The sequence below is a fragment of the Thunnus maccoyii genome, chromosome 12, assembly GCF_910596095.1.
Source record: "Thunnus maccoyii chromosome 12, fThuMac1.1, whole genome shotgun sequence".
Lineage (NCBI taxonomy): Eukaryota > Metazoa > Chordata > Actinopteri > Scombriformes > Scombridae > Thunnus > Thunnus maccoyii.
In genome coordinates this window covers 33,329,931-33,341,654 of record NC_056544.1, presented here as the reverse complement: position 1 = coordinate 33,341,654, position 11,724 = coordinate 33,329,931, and the positions used below count along the sequence as shown (strand labels likewise).

General features: G+C 44.1%; 1 protein-coding gene across 1 annotated transcript; it reads right to left on the bottom strand.

The window, feature by feature from the left end:
- Positions 1-3,535: 3,535 nt before the first annotated feature.
- On the bottom strand, positions 3,536-11,327 carry LOC121908707 (inositol monophosphatase 1-like). Its single transcript, XM_042428934.1, has 9 exons — positions 10,243-11,327; positions 8,914-9,003; positions 7,511-7,644; positions 6,847-6,951; positions 6,451-6,496; positions 5,370-5,478; positions 5,127-5,235; positions 4,125-4,276; positions 3,536-4,039 (listed from the first exon to the last, which is right to left on the bottom strand). The coding sequence occupies exons 2-9, from the start codon at positions 8,971-8,973 to the stop codon at positions 3,882-3,884; spliced, it is 873 nt and encodes a 290-aa protein (XP_042284868.1). The 5' UTR covers positions 8,974-9,003; positions 10,243-11,327; the 3' UTR covers positions 3,536-3,881.
- Positions 11,328-11,724: the final 397 nt, after the last annotated feature.

The window sequence follows — 11,724 nt, the reverse complement described above, 5'->3', positions numbered from 1 at the left end:
GAACTAAACTTAACAATACTCGTCTGTTTGACTGGAACCAAAACTGTTGCTGCTATGTGAACCGTTAGACTGATGACAGTTAAACAAACAATTAACAAGCAAATCTATGAGCTGTATGACACTGATGGTGAAAACAGGGACTAATGGTGTGTTCCCACCAACTCACACACACAGACGATTGTGTTGTTTATGTTTGACATAAAGGTTTCAAACAGAATCAATATAATGTTTAAAATGTTAAATGTGAAAACTTCCAGAAACATTGTAACATATATGAACTTTCAACAGTTGTTACAACATGATAAATCTGTTCTGTTTCCCGTTTAATCAATGAAAACATTCAGCGAGTGACGTCGTGTTAAAAGAGTTTTACAGAGTTTGATTAGTTTGAAAGGCGTCAAACAGCCTGAATAAAGTTGGATGTATTGACTGAGAATGTGGACAGTAACGCTGGACAGGTGAGAACCAGGTGTGTCCTCGCAGGTATAACAACACACACACACACACACACACAGGCATGTTTGTCCTGCAGCTGCTTGTCTACAGGTCAAACACTCACAAAGCTGAAAAAGTGTCTGAATTAACCCTTAAAATCCCGTCACGCTGGACGCACAGGTAGCCCGACGATTACTGCGCAGGTTACTTCCTGTCTGCCACCTCACTATCCAACACAGCTCATAATAATAATAATCATCATCATCTTTAAAAAGGAGCTGCTGATTAATGAGATATTTAACATGTTTAACGGGTCATTATGGGATGGAAACATTCACTGGAATATATGAAAGGATTTAATGGGGTTTCTGTGTGAACTGAGACTTTTTATTTAAGGGATAAAGACTTCACACATTATTATTATTATTATTATTATTATTATGATGATGATGATGATGATGATGATGATGATGAAGGTGCGGGTTCAGAGGTTAGGAGGTTAATTAATGGATAAATTAATAATAATGAGATTGAAGTTGTTGAAATGTGTTGTCAGCTTGGTTTAAACTGTTTGAAGTGTTTTTGTGTCTGAGGGAGTTTTTAGGGAGATGTTGTATGAAGTCTTTCTGTTTAGACCTGCTCCAACCTGCTTTTGGCCCAGAGGCTCCAGTGAGCTGCAGGTCCCTAATGGCCCCTTTTGACCCCTAAAAACACTAAAGTTCACACAAAAAAACCCGTTTAAAATCTCTTCATATTAACTCCAATCCGTTGACGTTTATAATAAACAGACACAGTGAAGTTAAATGATGTTCACGGTTCCAGATGTTACATCAGCATGTTAGAGAATAATCTACTTCCTGTTCTCTCTCAACCATCTTTCCTTCACTAACAACATTTTACCCTCATTAGTTATTCAGTCTGTCTGTGTTTCAGCTGTCTCCCCACTGCTCCCAGTCCCATCCCGACATCGATGCCTCACAGTCCCAGTATCTGGAAAACAGATTCCATCTTGGTATAACAGATTACCCAGAGACCAAAACATGACAGAGTGTTGTACAAAGACACCGAGGAACACTCCAACACAACCAGAGTATTATTATAATTATTATTATTATTTTAATGTAACAGCAGCCGACGCTCCGAGAAGCTGCAGACACATTTACAGCTGATTTAACTTCACATGAATCTTTTTAATGATAAATAAGGATATAAAAAATACACTTTTTTCATGTTATATTACATTAGACATGTAAATTCACAGTGCATGAAGTTTATAGACTTATAAACAAAGTTCGGGAACCAAAGACCACGCCTTGTACGCAACCCATATCTGCTCCTCTTCCCTTTGTCTCAGCCTGTAAGTCCCTCCCACCCGACCCCTCCGCTAACTTTCCTCTCTTCTCTGCTCGAACACAGGAACGGGGGGAGGGGGGGGGCCTCGTACAGATGCCGGATCATCGAGACAGCACCCCCCCACCCTGAGTCTCGACCCCCTTGTTCCCACTTTACCTCCCCGACGTCGACGCCTCTCCTCCTTTCATCTATCGCTCTCCTATCCGCTCCCTCCTTCCCCTCTTTCCCGCCTGCTCTTCTTTCTCCCCATCCTTCGACCCTCATCCCCTCACCCCCTCATCCTCACACCCCCGACCCTCTCCCTTCCCCCATCCATCCTTCCCTCTCCAACCATCCCTCTCCAACCATCCTTCCTCCTTTTCACCCTGCTCCTCCCAACAAACCATTCAATCCATATTCTAGAAGGTCAGGTTGGTCTTGGTTAGTGAAATTTCTGTAATATTGACATTTTGATGTGTTTTTGAAATATTTGTTTTTACAGTGAAAGAAAGGACGTGCAGAATAAATGTGCATGTTTTGTTTATTTCATCTTCCAGCTGTTTTCCTCCACATTTGCATCTTTCTGAGTTTCTGCCTCCTGATTTCTGTTTAATACGCAGCGCGTTTATTTGAACCGCGTTACATAAACGCTCTGTATGATGTGGTGACCGGTTTCATCCTGTGTTTGTTTGACGGGGGGGAATTTAAGACATCTTTAACAGACTGAAATGTGTTTGTGGAGACTGAACGCTGCGTTCAGGTGCTTATCAGCAGAAAGCTGCCTTCAAAGACAAACTGGTTCCATCATGTTTGTCCTGTTTCTTCTTCAGACGCAGGACAAACATCAATCAGAAGGTTACAAGAGCAAACATGTGGAGGAGTTTCAGAGGAAAACATGCTCATACATACTGTTTATATATATTATATTCTGCACACGTCCTTTCTTTGTCTTTTTTTATTTTACAGATGTTTCCTGTATTTCAACGGTACATGAAAAGGTCAATAAAATGACAAACATATTCTGTAAATGTACTATTTAATGTAAAATAATTACACTTAGTATGATCTGAAATGAAGTAGATTGATGCAATTATAAACCTGATCACCAGTTTTACTACAGTACTGTGACATTGAAAAAAAAAAGTAAATCAAATGTTTTATTGCCGGTTTATCATTTTATTACTTAAATATAGATTAATAGAAGATCTCAGTTTATAACAGTACATTTCCCTGTTTTTAAGCCTAATTATTTTTTAGCGAATTTAATGTTAATTTAAATGTTTTTACATTATTAAAAAGCCAAAAAATACACATTTCATGTGAAATTAAAGCTATAAAGTGTATTTTAATTACAGACGTTGTGTTAAGGTGGAAGATTTACGGCGAACTGAAGAGTTTTACAGAGTTTGATTAGTTTGAAAGGCGTCAAACAGCCTGAATAAAGTTGGATGTATTGACTGAGAATGTGGACAGTAATGCTGGACAGGTGAGAACCAGGTGTGTCCTCGCAGGTATAACAACAACACACACGCAGGCATGTTTGTCCTGCAGCTGCTTGTCTACAGGTCAAACACTCACAAAGCTGAAAAAAGTGCCTGAATTAACCCTTAAAATCCCGTCACGCTGGACGCACATCTTTTAGTGAATTTAATGTTAATTTAAATGTTTTTACATTATTAAAAAGCCAAAAAATACACATTTCATGTGAAATGAAAGCTATAAAGTGTATTTTAATGACAGATTGGTTTATTTTGTGTTATTTTACAGTATTTTATTGGCTCCCAGCTGCTGGAATATTAACGTTCTTTACAGTTTTTTACAGTAATGTGAAGTATAAGTACCTCTAAACCTGACTGAAGTGCAAAGGACTCAGTTACTTCACACACAGACGGCCGTGATGTCATAAACCTGCTTTATTATTATTATTGATCATTAGAATTCAGTTATTGATAACAGTAATATTCTTCTTCTTCAGTCTTTAATGACGAATTCATAATCACACATCTCATGAATCAGGTGACACACCGATGAGCTCTGATTGGTCAGCTGAAGTAATCAACAGAATAAATATTGATGAAGATATTGATCAGGAGTCCAGAAGATGATCAGCTGACCTACGATCCATTCACACCGGAGGCTCCACACACACACTTGTCAGGATCCTCGTCGTCACGGCGACAGGGGAACGCCTGGATCACCTGAGCGATGCGATTGGCTACGGCGGAGGAGCTCGCCGCGATGACTCTCCTGGACATCATGTCGAACGGCGAGCCTGAGGAGACACAGACCAGTGAGAGGAGGTGACGCCCCCACAGGTACACACAGGTGAGATATGACATCACACGTCAGCTACAGACCATCCGTATCCATGACGATGCCTCCGGCCTCCTGCACGATGATGGCGGAGGCAGCGATGTCCCAGCAGTGCATCCCGATGTGATAGTAGGCATCAGCTCCACCTGTCGCCACCTGACACATGTCGACCGCCGCCGTGCCAAGAGCACGGACCCTGCAACACGCCAACAACACGTTAAGTTGGTAAACTGGTCTGTTAAAGGACCAATCATACAGTAGTGTGGGGGTGTGGCCTGTTAAAGAACCAATCATACAGTAGTGTGGGGGTGTGGCCTGTTAAAGGACCAATCATACAGTAGTGTGGGGGTGTGGCCTGTTAAAGAACTAATCATAGAGTAGTGTGGGGGTGTGGCCTGTTAAAGAACTAATCATTGAGTAGTGTGGGGGTGTGGTCTGTTAAAGAACTAATCATTGAGTAGTGTGGGGGTGTGGCCTGTTAAAGAACTAATCATTGAGTAGTGTGGGGGTGTGGTCTGTTAAAGAACTAATCATTGAGTAGTGTGGGGGTGTGGCCTGTTAAAGAACTAATCATTGAGTTGTGTGGGGGTGTGGCCTGTTAAAGAACCAATCATACAGTTGTGTGGGGGTGTGGCCTGTTAAAGAACCAATCATACAGTTGTGTGGGGGTGTGGCCTGTTAAAGGACCAATCAGAGATTAGTGTGGGGGTGTGGCCTGTTAAAGAACTAATCATAGAGTAGTGTGGGGGTGTGGCCTGTTAAAGAACTAATCATTGAGTAGTGTGGGGGTGTGGTCTGTTAAAGAACCAATCATTGAGTAGTGTGGGGGTGTGGTCTGTTAAAGAACTAATCATAGAGTAGTGTGGGGGTGTGGCCTGTTAAAGAACCAATCATACAGTTGTGTGGGGGTGTGGTCTGTTAAAGAACCAATCATACAGTTGTGTGGGGGTGTGGCCTGTTAAAGGACCAATCAGAGATTAGTGTGGGGGTGTGGCCTGTTAAAGGACCAATCAGAGATTAGTGTGGGGGGTGTGGCCTGTTCTCACCCGTGGACAGGTAGTTTCAGCAGTCTGAAGATGTTGGAGGTCATGGTGGACAGAGCGAGGTCATCACGCTCCGCTCCGATCTCTGTCACCACCACACACCTGCTGACGTCTGATTGGACAAGACAGAGCGGTTAGACTGAACCCAATATCACCTTAAAAAGCATGTGTATGTTCATGTCCTGCGTCCGTCTGTCATGTGTGTGATGTGATGTCATAGCTGTGATGTCATAGCCGTGATGTCACCTTCCTGTCCGGAGGCGTGCAGCGGCTCTCCGTTCAGAAAGGCTCCGCCTCCTCTCTGAGCGTGGAACAGTTTGTCTTCGACACAGCTGTAAACGATCCCGAACTGCGTCTGCAACAACATGCCAGACAAAGAGTCTCTGCACACATTACACGTCACACCTGTGGAACACGTCACACCTGTGAGACACGTCGCACCTGTGGAACACGTCACACCTGTGAGACACGTCACACCTGTGGAACACGTCACACCTGTGAGACACGTCAAACCTGTGAGACACGTCGCACCTGTGAGACACGTCAAACCTGTGAGACACGTCGCACCTGTGAGACACGTCGCACTTGTGGGACACGTCACACCTGTGGAACACGTCACACCTGTGAGACACGTCACACCTGTGAGACACGTCACACCTGTGGAACACGTCACACCTGTGAGACACGTCGCACCTGTGAGACACGTCAAACCTGTGAGACACGTCGCACCTGTGAGACACGTCGCACTTGTGGGACACGTCAAACCTGTGAGACACGTCGCACCTGTGAGACACGTCGCACTTGTGGGACACGTCAAACCTGTGAGACACGTCGCACCTGTGAGACACGTCAAACCTGTGAGACCCATCACACCTGTGGAACACGTCGCACTTGTGGGACACGTCGCACCTGTGGAACACGTCACACCTGTGAGACACGTCGCACCTGTGGAACACGTCACACCTGTGAGACACGTCGCACCTGTGGAACACGTCACACCTGTGAGACACGTCGCACCTGTGGAACACGTCAAACCTGTGAGACACGTCAAACCTGTGAGACACGTCGCACCTGTGGGACACGTCAAACTGTGAGACACGTCAAACTGTGAGACACGTCGAACACTGAGTCACTTACACTCTCACACGTTGAGCTTTTAAATGGCAGCAGGTTCTGATGGTGATCAGAAGGCTTGAAGAACAGGAACCTGACTGCTGCTGCACACTAACGTGTATCTCCTAAACATTACAGTATACAGGCAGAGTTTGAATTAGTGACCTCTGACCTCTGACCTCTGACCTGAGCTGCAGCTGACAGGTGAGTTTACCTGCTGGTTGACTGTGAAGGCGATGGAAACAGCCACGAACGGAAACCTGTCAGAGAAACAAACATGTCAAAATAATGATCGTGTCAAAAAGCTGATAAATCAATCATTCAATCAATCAATATTATTAAGAAGATATATATAAGATATATATAAGAAGAAGATATATAAGAAGATATATATATATACATATATATATATATATATATATATATATATATATATATATTATCTTCCTCTAGCTGTTTCACAATAAAAGTCTTTTCCTTGTGCTTGAAGTCTTTTACTGTGAAACACTAACAGGACGTGCTGATTAATGAAAGGCGGAGTCAGTGGAATAAATTAACCAATAAGAACTTATCCTAAGAGTGACATCACAACATGGGCGGAGCCTCTCACCTGTGGACAAAGTTGACGGTTCCATCAATCGGATCAATGATCCAGGTGGGAGCGTCAGTCAGCTGCACACGCTCACCTGCCGCCACTGACTCCTCCCCTATAAACCTGTCAGAACACACGTGTTAATAAGAACATACATGTAAAATAAGAACATACGTGTTAATGAGAACAGACTCCTCCCCTATACACCTGTCAGAACACACCTTTACCTGCAGACCTCCTGTCTGCTGTTACCAGGCAGATTAGAACCCAGCAGAACACAACAGAACCCAGCAAAACCCAGTAGAACATAGTAGAACCCAGTAGAACCCAGTAGAGCACAGTAGAACCCAGTAGAACCCAGCAGAACCCAGCAAAACCCAGTAGAACATAGTAGAACCCAGTAGAACCCAGTAGAGCACAGTAGAACACAGTAGAACCCAGCAAAACCCAGTAGAACACAGTAGAACCCAGTAGAACATAGTAGAACACAGTAGGACCCAGCAGAACCCAGTAGAACATAGTAGAACACAGTAGAACACATTAGAGCACAGTAGAACCCAGTAGAACCCAGCAAAACCCAGTAGAACACAGTAGAACACAGCAGAACCCAGTAGAACATAGTAGAACACAGTAGAACACAGTAGAGCACAGTAGAACCCAGTAGAACCCAATAGAACCGCACCTGTGGTCAGGGTATTGGTTCCTGATGGCAGAGATCAGGATCTTCTCAACTCTTTGATCCGTTTCTGTCACCAGATCAGCCGGAGAACTTTTCAGCTTCACTTCTTTCTTCTGCTGGAACGCCGACAGAACCACCTGAGAACACAGGTATCATCAGTCCGGGCCTCACCTGACGACCTCACCTGACAACCTCACCTGATGACCTCACCTGACGACCTCACCTGATGACCTCACCTGATGACCTCACCTGACGACCTCACCTGACAACCTCACCTGACGACCTCACCTGATGACCTCACCTGATGACCTCACCTGATGACCTCAGCTGACAACCTCACCTGACGACCTCACCTGACGACCTCACCTGACGACCTCACCTGACGACCTCACCTGATGACCTCACCTGACAACCTCACCTGACGACCTCACCTGACAACCTCACCTGAAGACCTCACCTGATGACCTCACCTGATGACCTCACCTGACAACCTCACCTGATGACCTCACCTGACAACCTCACCTGATGACCTCACCTGATGACCTCACCTGATGACCTCACCTGACAACCTCACCTGATGACCTCACCTGACGACCTCACCTGATGACCTCACCTGATGACCTCACCTGATGACCTCACCTGACAACCTCACCTGATGACCTCACCTGACAACCTCACCTGACGACCTCACCTGACAACCTCACCTGATGACCTCACCTGACAACCTCACCTGACGACCTCACCTGATGACCTCACCTGATGACCTCATCTGACGACCTCAGCTGACAACCTCACCTGATGACCTCACCTGATGACCTCACCTGATGACCTCACCTGACGACCTCAGCTGAACTCACCTGTGTGCTTACAGGTGTATCTGAGTGTTACTGAACTCAAACACTGAAACTCTGATTCTTCACATTCCTGAACATTTTAATCAAACCTGAACTGAACCTGACCCCGTCTGATGGACACGCCCCCTACACCTGGTTGGACAGACACACCGGCTGCTGAGCCGTGTTTGGTCAACATTCTTCTTTGACTGTCCAATAGAAACTGAGACCTGCAGCTAACCTGAAACACCTGATGACATCACTGTCTACAAGCCCTCTGATTGGTTTGGAGCCAAAAAACAAATTAAGTTAATAATAATCAATATGTTTTAAGATACTAATCAAAAACATCAAACAGGAACTCATTAAAACAGAAGCATTCATTAAATTATTATTAATACGAATAAACTGTTCTGATCAATAACTAATATTGATACATTTATTTATATTTCATGTTAAATCAGTTAGATTTATATTTATTTGGTTGGTTATTTGTTTTTTTAATCTCTGATGAATAAATTAAAATATATTTGTGTCTCTATGCTGCGTTCTGATTGGTCGGCTGGCTCTTACCTCACTGGCCTGTTTGGCGATGGAGATGCCGAAGTTCAGACAGTCGGTCCAGTCGGCCATGATGGTGAGGAGGAGGAGGAGCAGAGAATCCTGACAGAGAAGAAGAAGAAACACAGATGTCACAGAGGAGAAGAAGAAGAAGAGAGACAGAGGAAGAGGTGGAGGAGTCAAAAGTGCTTGATGAGGATAAAAGAGCAGAATAAAATACATAAAAATGGGATAAAATTGAATAGAATAGAGGAAGAAGAGTGGAGGAAGGAAACATGATGACAAAGAAGAGAGGAAGAGGAAGAGGAAGACTCACAACAGGATAAAAAGATGACAACATAGAAATCAGAGAGAGGAGAAAGAAAAGACAAAAGTAGAGAAGAAGAAATTTAAAAGATGTGGAGACAGTAGAACCAGTAGAGACAGTAGAACCAGTAGAGACAGTAAAGATAGTAGAACCAGTAGAACCAGTAGAGACAGTAGAGACAGTGAAACCAGTAGAGACAGTAAAGATAGTAGAACCAGTAGAACCAGTAGAGACAGTAGAATCAGTAGAACCAGTAGAACCAGTAGAATCAGTAGAGACAGTAAAACCAGTAGAGACAGTAGAACCAGTAGAAGAAGAGTAGAACAGGAATCAGTAGAGACAGTAAAACCAGTAGAACCAGTAGAATCAGTAGAACCAGATGAATCAGTAGAGACAGTAAAACCAGTAGAACCAGTAGAATCAGTAGAACCAGATGAATCAGTAGAGACAGTAGAACCAGTAGAATCAGTAGAACCAGTAGAACCAGTAGAACCAGTAGAATCAGTAGAACCAGATGAACCAGTAGAGACAGTAGAACCAGTAGAATCAGTAGAACCAGTAGAACCAGTAGAGACAGTAGAACCAGTAGAAGAAGAGTAGAACAGGAATCAGTAGAGACAGTAGAACCAGTAGAATCAGTAGAGACAGTAGAACCAGTAGAACCAGTAGAACCAGATGAACCAGTAGAACCAGATGAACCAGATGAACCAGTAGAGACAGTAGAACCAGTAGAATCAGTAGAACCAGTAGAGACAGTAGAACCAGTAGAATCAGTAGAACCAGTAGAACCAGTAGAGACAGTAGAACCAGTAGAAGAAGAGTAGAACAGGAATCAGTAGAGACAGTTGAACCAGTAGAACCAGTAGAATCAGTATAACCAGTAGAACCAGTAGAGACAGTAGAACCAGTAGAAGAAGAGTAGAACAGGAATCAGTAGAGACAGTAGAACCAGTAGAATCAGTAGAACCAGTAGAACCAGTAGAGACAGTAGAACCAGTAGAAGAAGAGTAGAACAGGAATCAGCTGGTTTGTACCTGCAGTCGAGTTTCTGAGGAAAATGAAAAACTGTGAACTCTTCTGAACTTTTTCTCCTTTTATAGAACAAACAGCCAATCAGATCTCAGCTCCCGCCTCCCTGCAGCACAGCTGGCCAATGACAGTGCTGTACAGGCTGACAGGCTCCTCCCTCTGACATCATCATACACATTACATCTTCATCATCCTCTTCCTCTGTCCTCTCTCACAGTTTGTATCATGCAGAACTTCACTGAGAAATATCCTGATTTTAGAGGTGGAGTGATTTTCCTCAAACAGCTGCAGGGTCTGGGGGGAGGGGGGGTCAGAGGTCATCGGGTCACGAGGAAGTGGCAGCACGTGTGGTTGGTCAGCTGACAGAGAACAAGACGTCCTGTTCAGAGACTCGTCGTGTCTGTTAATTCAGTTTGAGACACTAATGTGACAGTGTGACCTGCGGCGTGTCTCTAATCATACAACATGTCAGCATGTCTCCTATCATACAGTACAACACGCCAACATGTCAGCGTGTCAGTGTGTCTCCTATCATACAGTACAACACGCCAACATGTCAGCGTGTCTCCTATCATACAGTACAACACGCCAACATGTCAGCGTGTCTCCTATCATACAGTACAACACGTCAACATGTCAGTGTGTCTCCTATCATACAGTACAACACGCCAACATGTCAGCGTGTCAGTGTGTCTCCTATCATACAGTACAACACGTCAACATGTCAGTGTGTCTCCTATCATACAGTACAACACGTCAACATGTCAGTGTGTCTCCTATCATACAGTACAACACGTCAACATGTCAGTGTGTCTCCTATCATACAGTACAACACGCCAACATGTCAGCGTGTCAGTGTGTCTCCTATCATACAGTACAACACGTCAACATGTCAGCGTGTCTCCTATCATACAGTACAACACGTCAACATGTCAGTGTGTCTCCTATCATACAGTACAACACGCCAACATGTCAGTGTGTCTCCTATCATACAGTACAACACGTCAACATGTCAGTGTGTCTCCTATCATACAGTACAACACGTCAACATGTCAGTGTGTCTCCTATCATACAGTACAACACGTCAACATGTCAGCGTGTCTCTAATCAAGCCGGGGTCTGCTTGAGGTTTCTACCCGTTAAAGGGGAGTTTTTCCTTACTGCTGTCGCCAAGTGCTGCTCATGGGGGAATTGTTGGGTCTCTGTAAATTAAAGAGTACGGTCTTGACCTGCTCTATGTGAAAAGTGCCTTGAGATGACTTCTGTTGTGATATGGCGCTATATAAATAAAGATTGATTGATTGATTGATAATCATACAACATGTCAGCGTGTCTCCTATCATACAGTACAACACGCCAACATGTCAGTGTGTCTCCTATCATACAGTACAACACGCCAACATGTCAGTGTGTCTCCTATCATACAGTACAACACGCCAACATGTCAGCGTGTCAGTGTGTCTCCTATCATACAGTACAACACGCCA

Excerpts from the sequence above, each read along its gene's own strand:
- LOC121908707 (XM_042428934.1), bottom strand. The coding sequence starts at position 8,973 with ATGGCCGACTGGACCGACTGTCTGAACTTCGGCATCTCCATCGCCAAA. Across the intron at positions 6,497-6,846 it reads ACCGTCAACTTTGTCCACAG|GTTTCCGTTCGTGGCTGTTT; the intron begins GTGAGAGGCTCC and ends TTTCTCTGACAG. Across the intron at positions 4,040-4,124 it reads CATCGTCATGGATACGGATG|GCTCGCCGTTCGACATGATG; the intron begins GTCTGTAGCTGA and ends GTGTCTCCTCAG.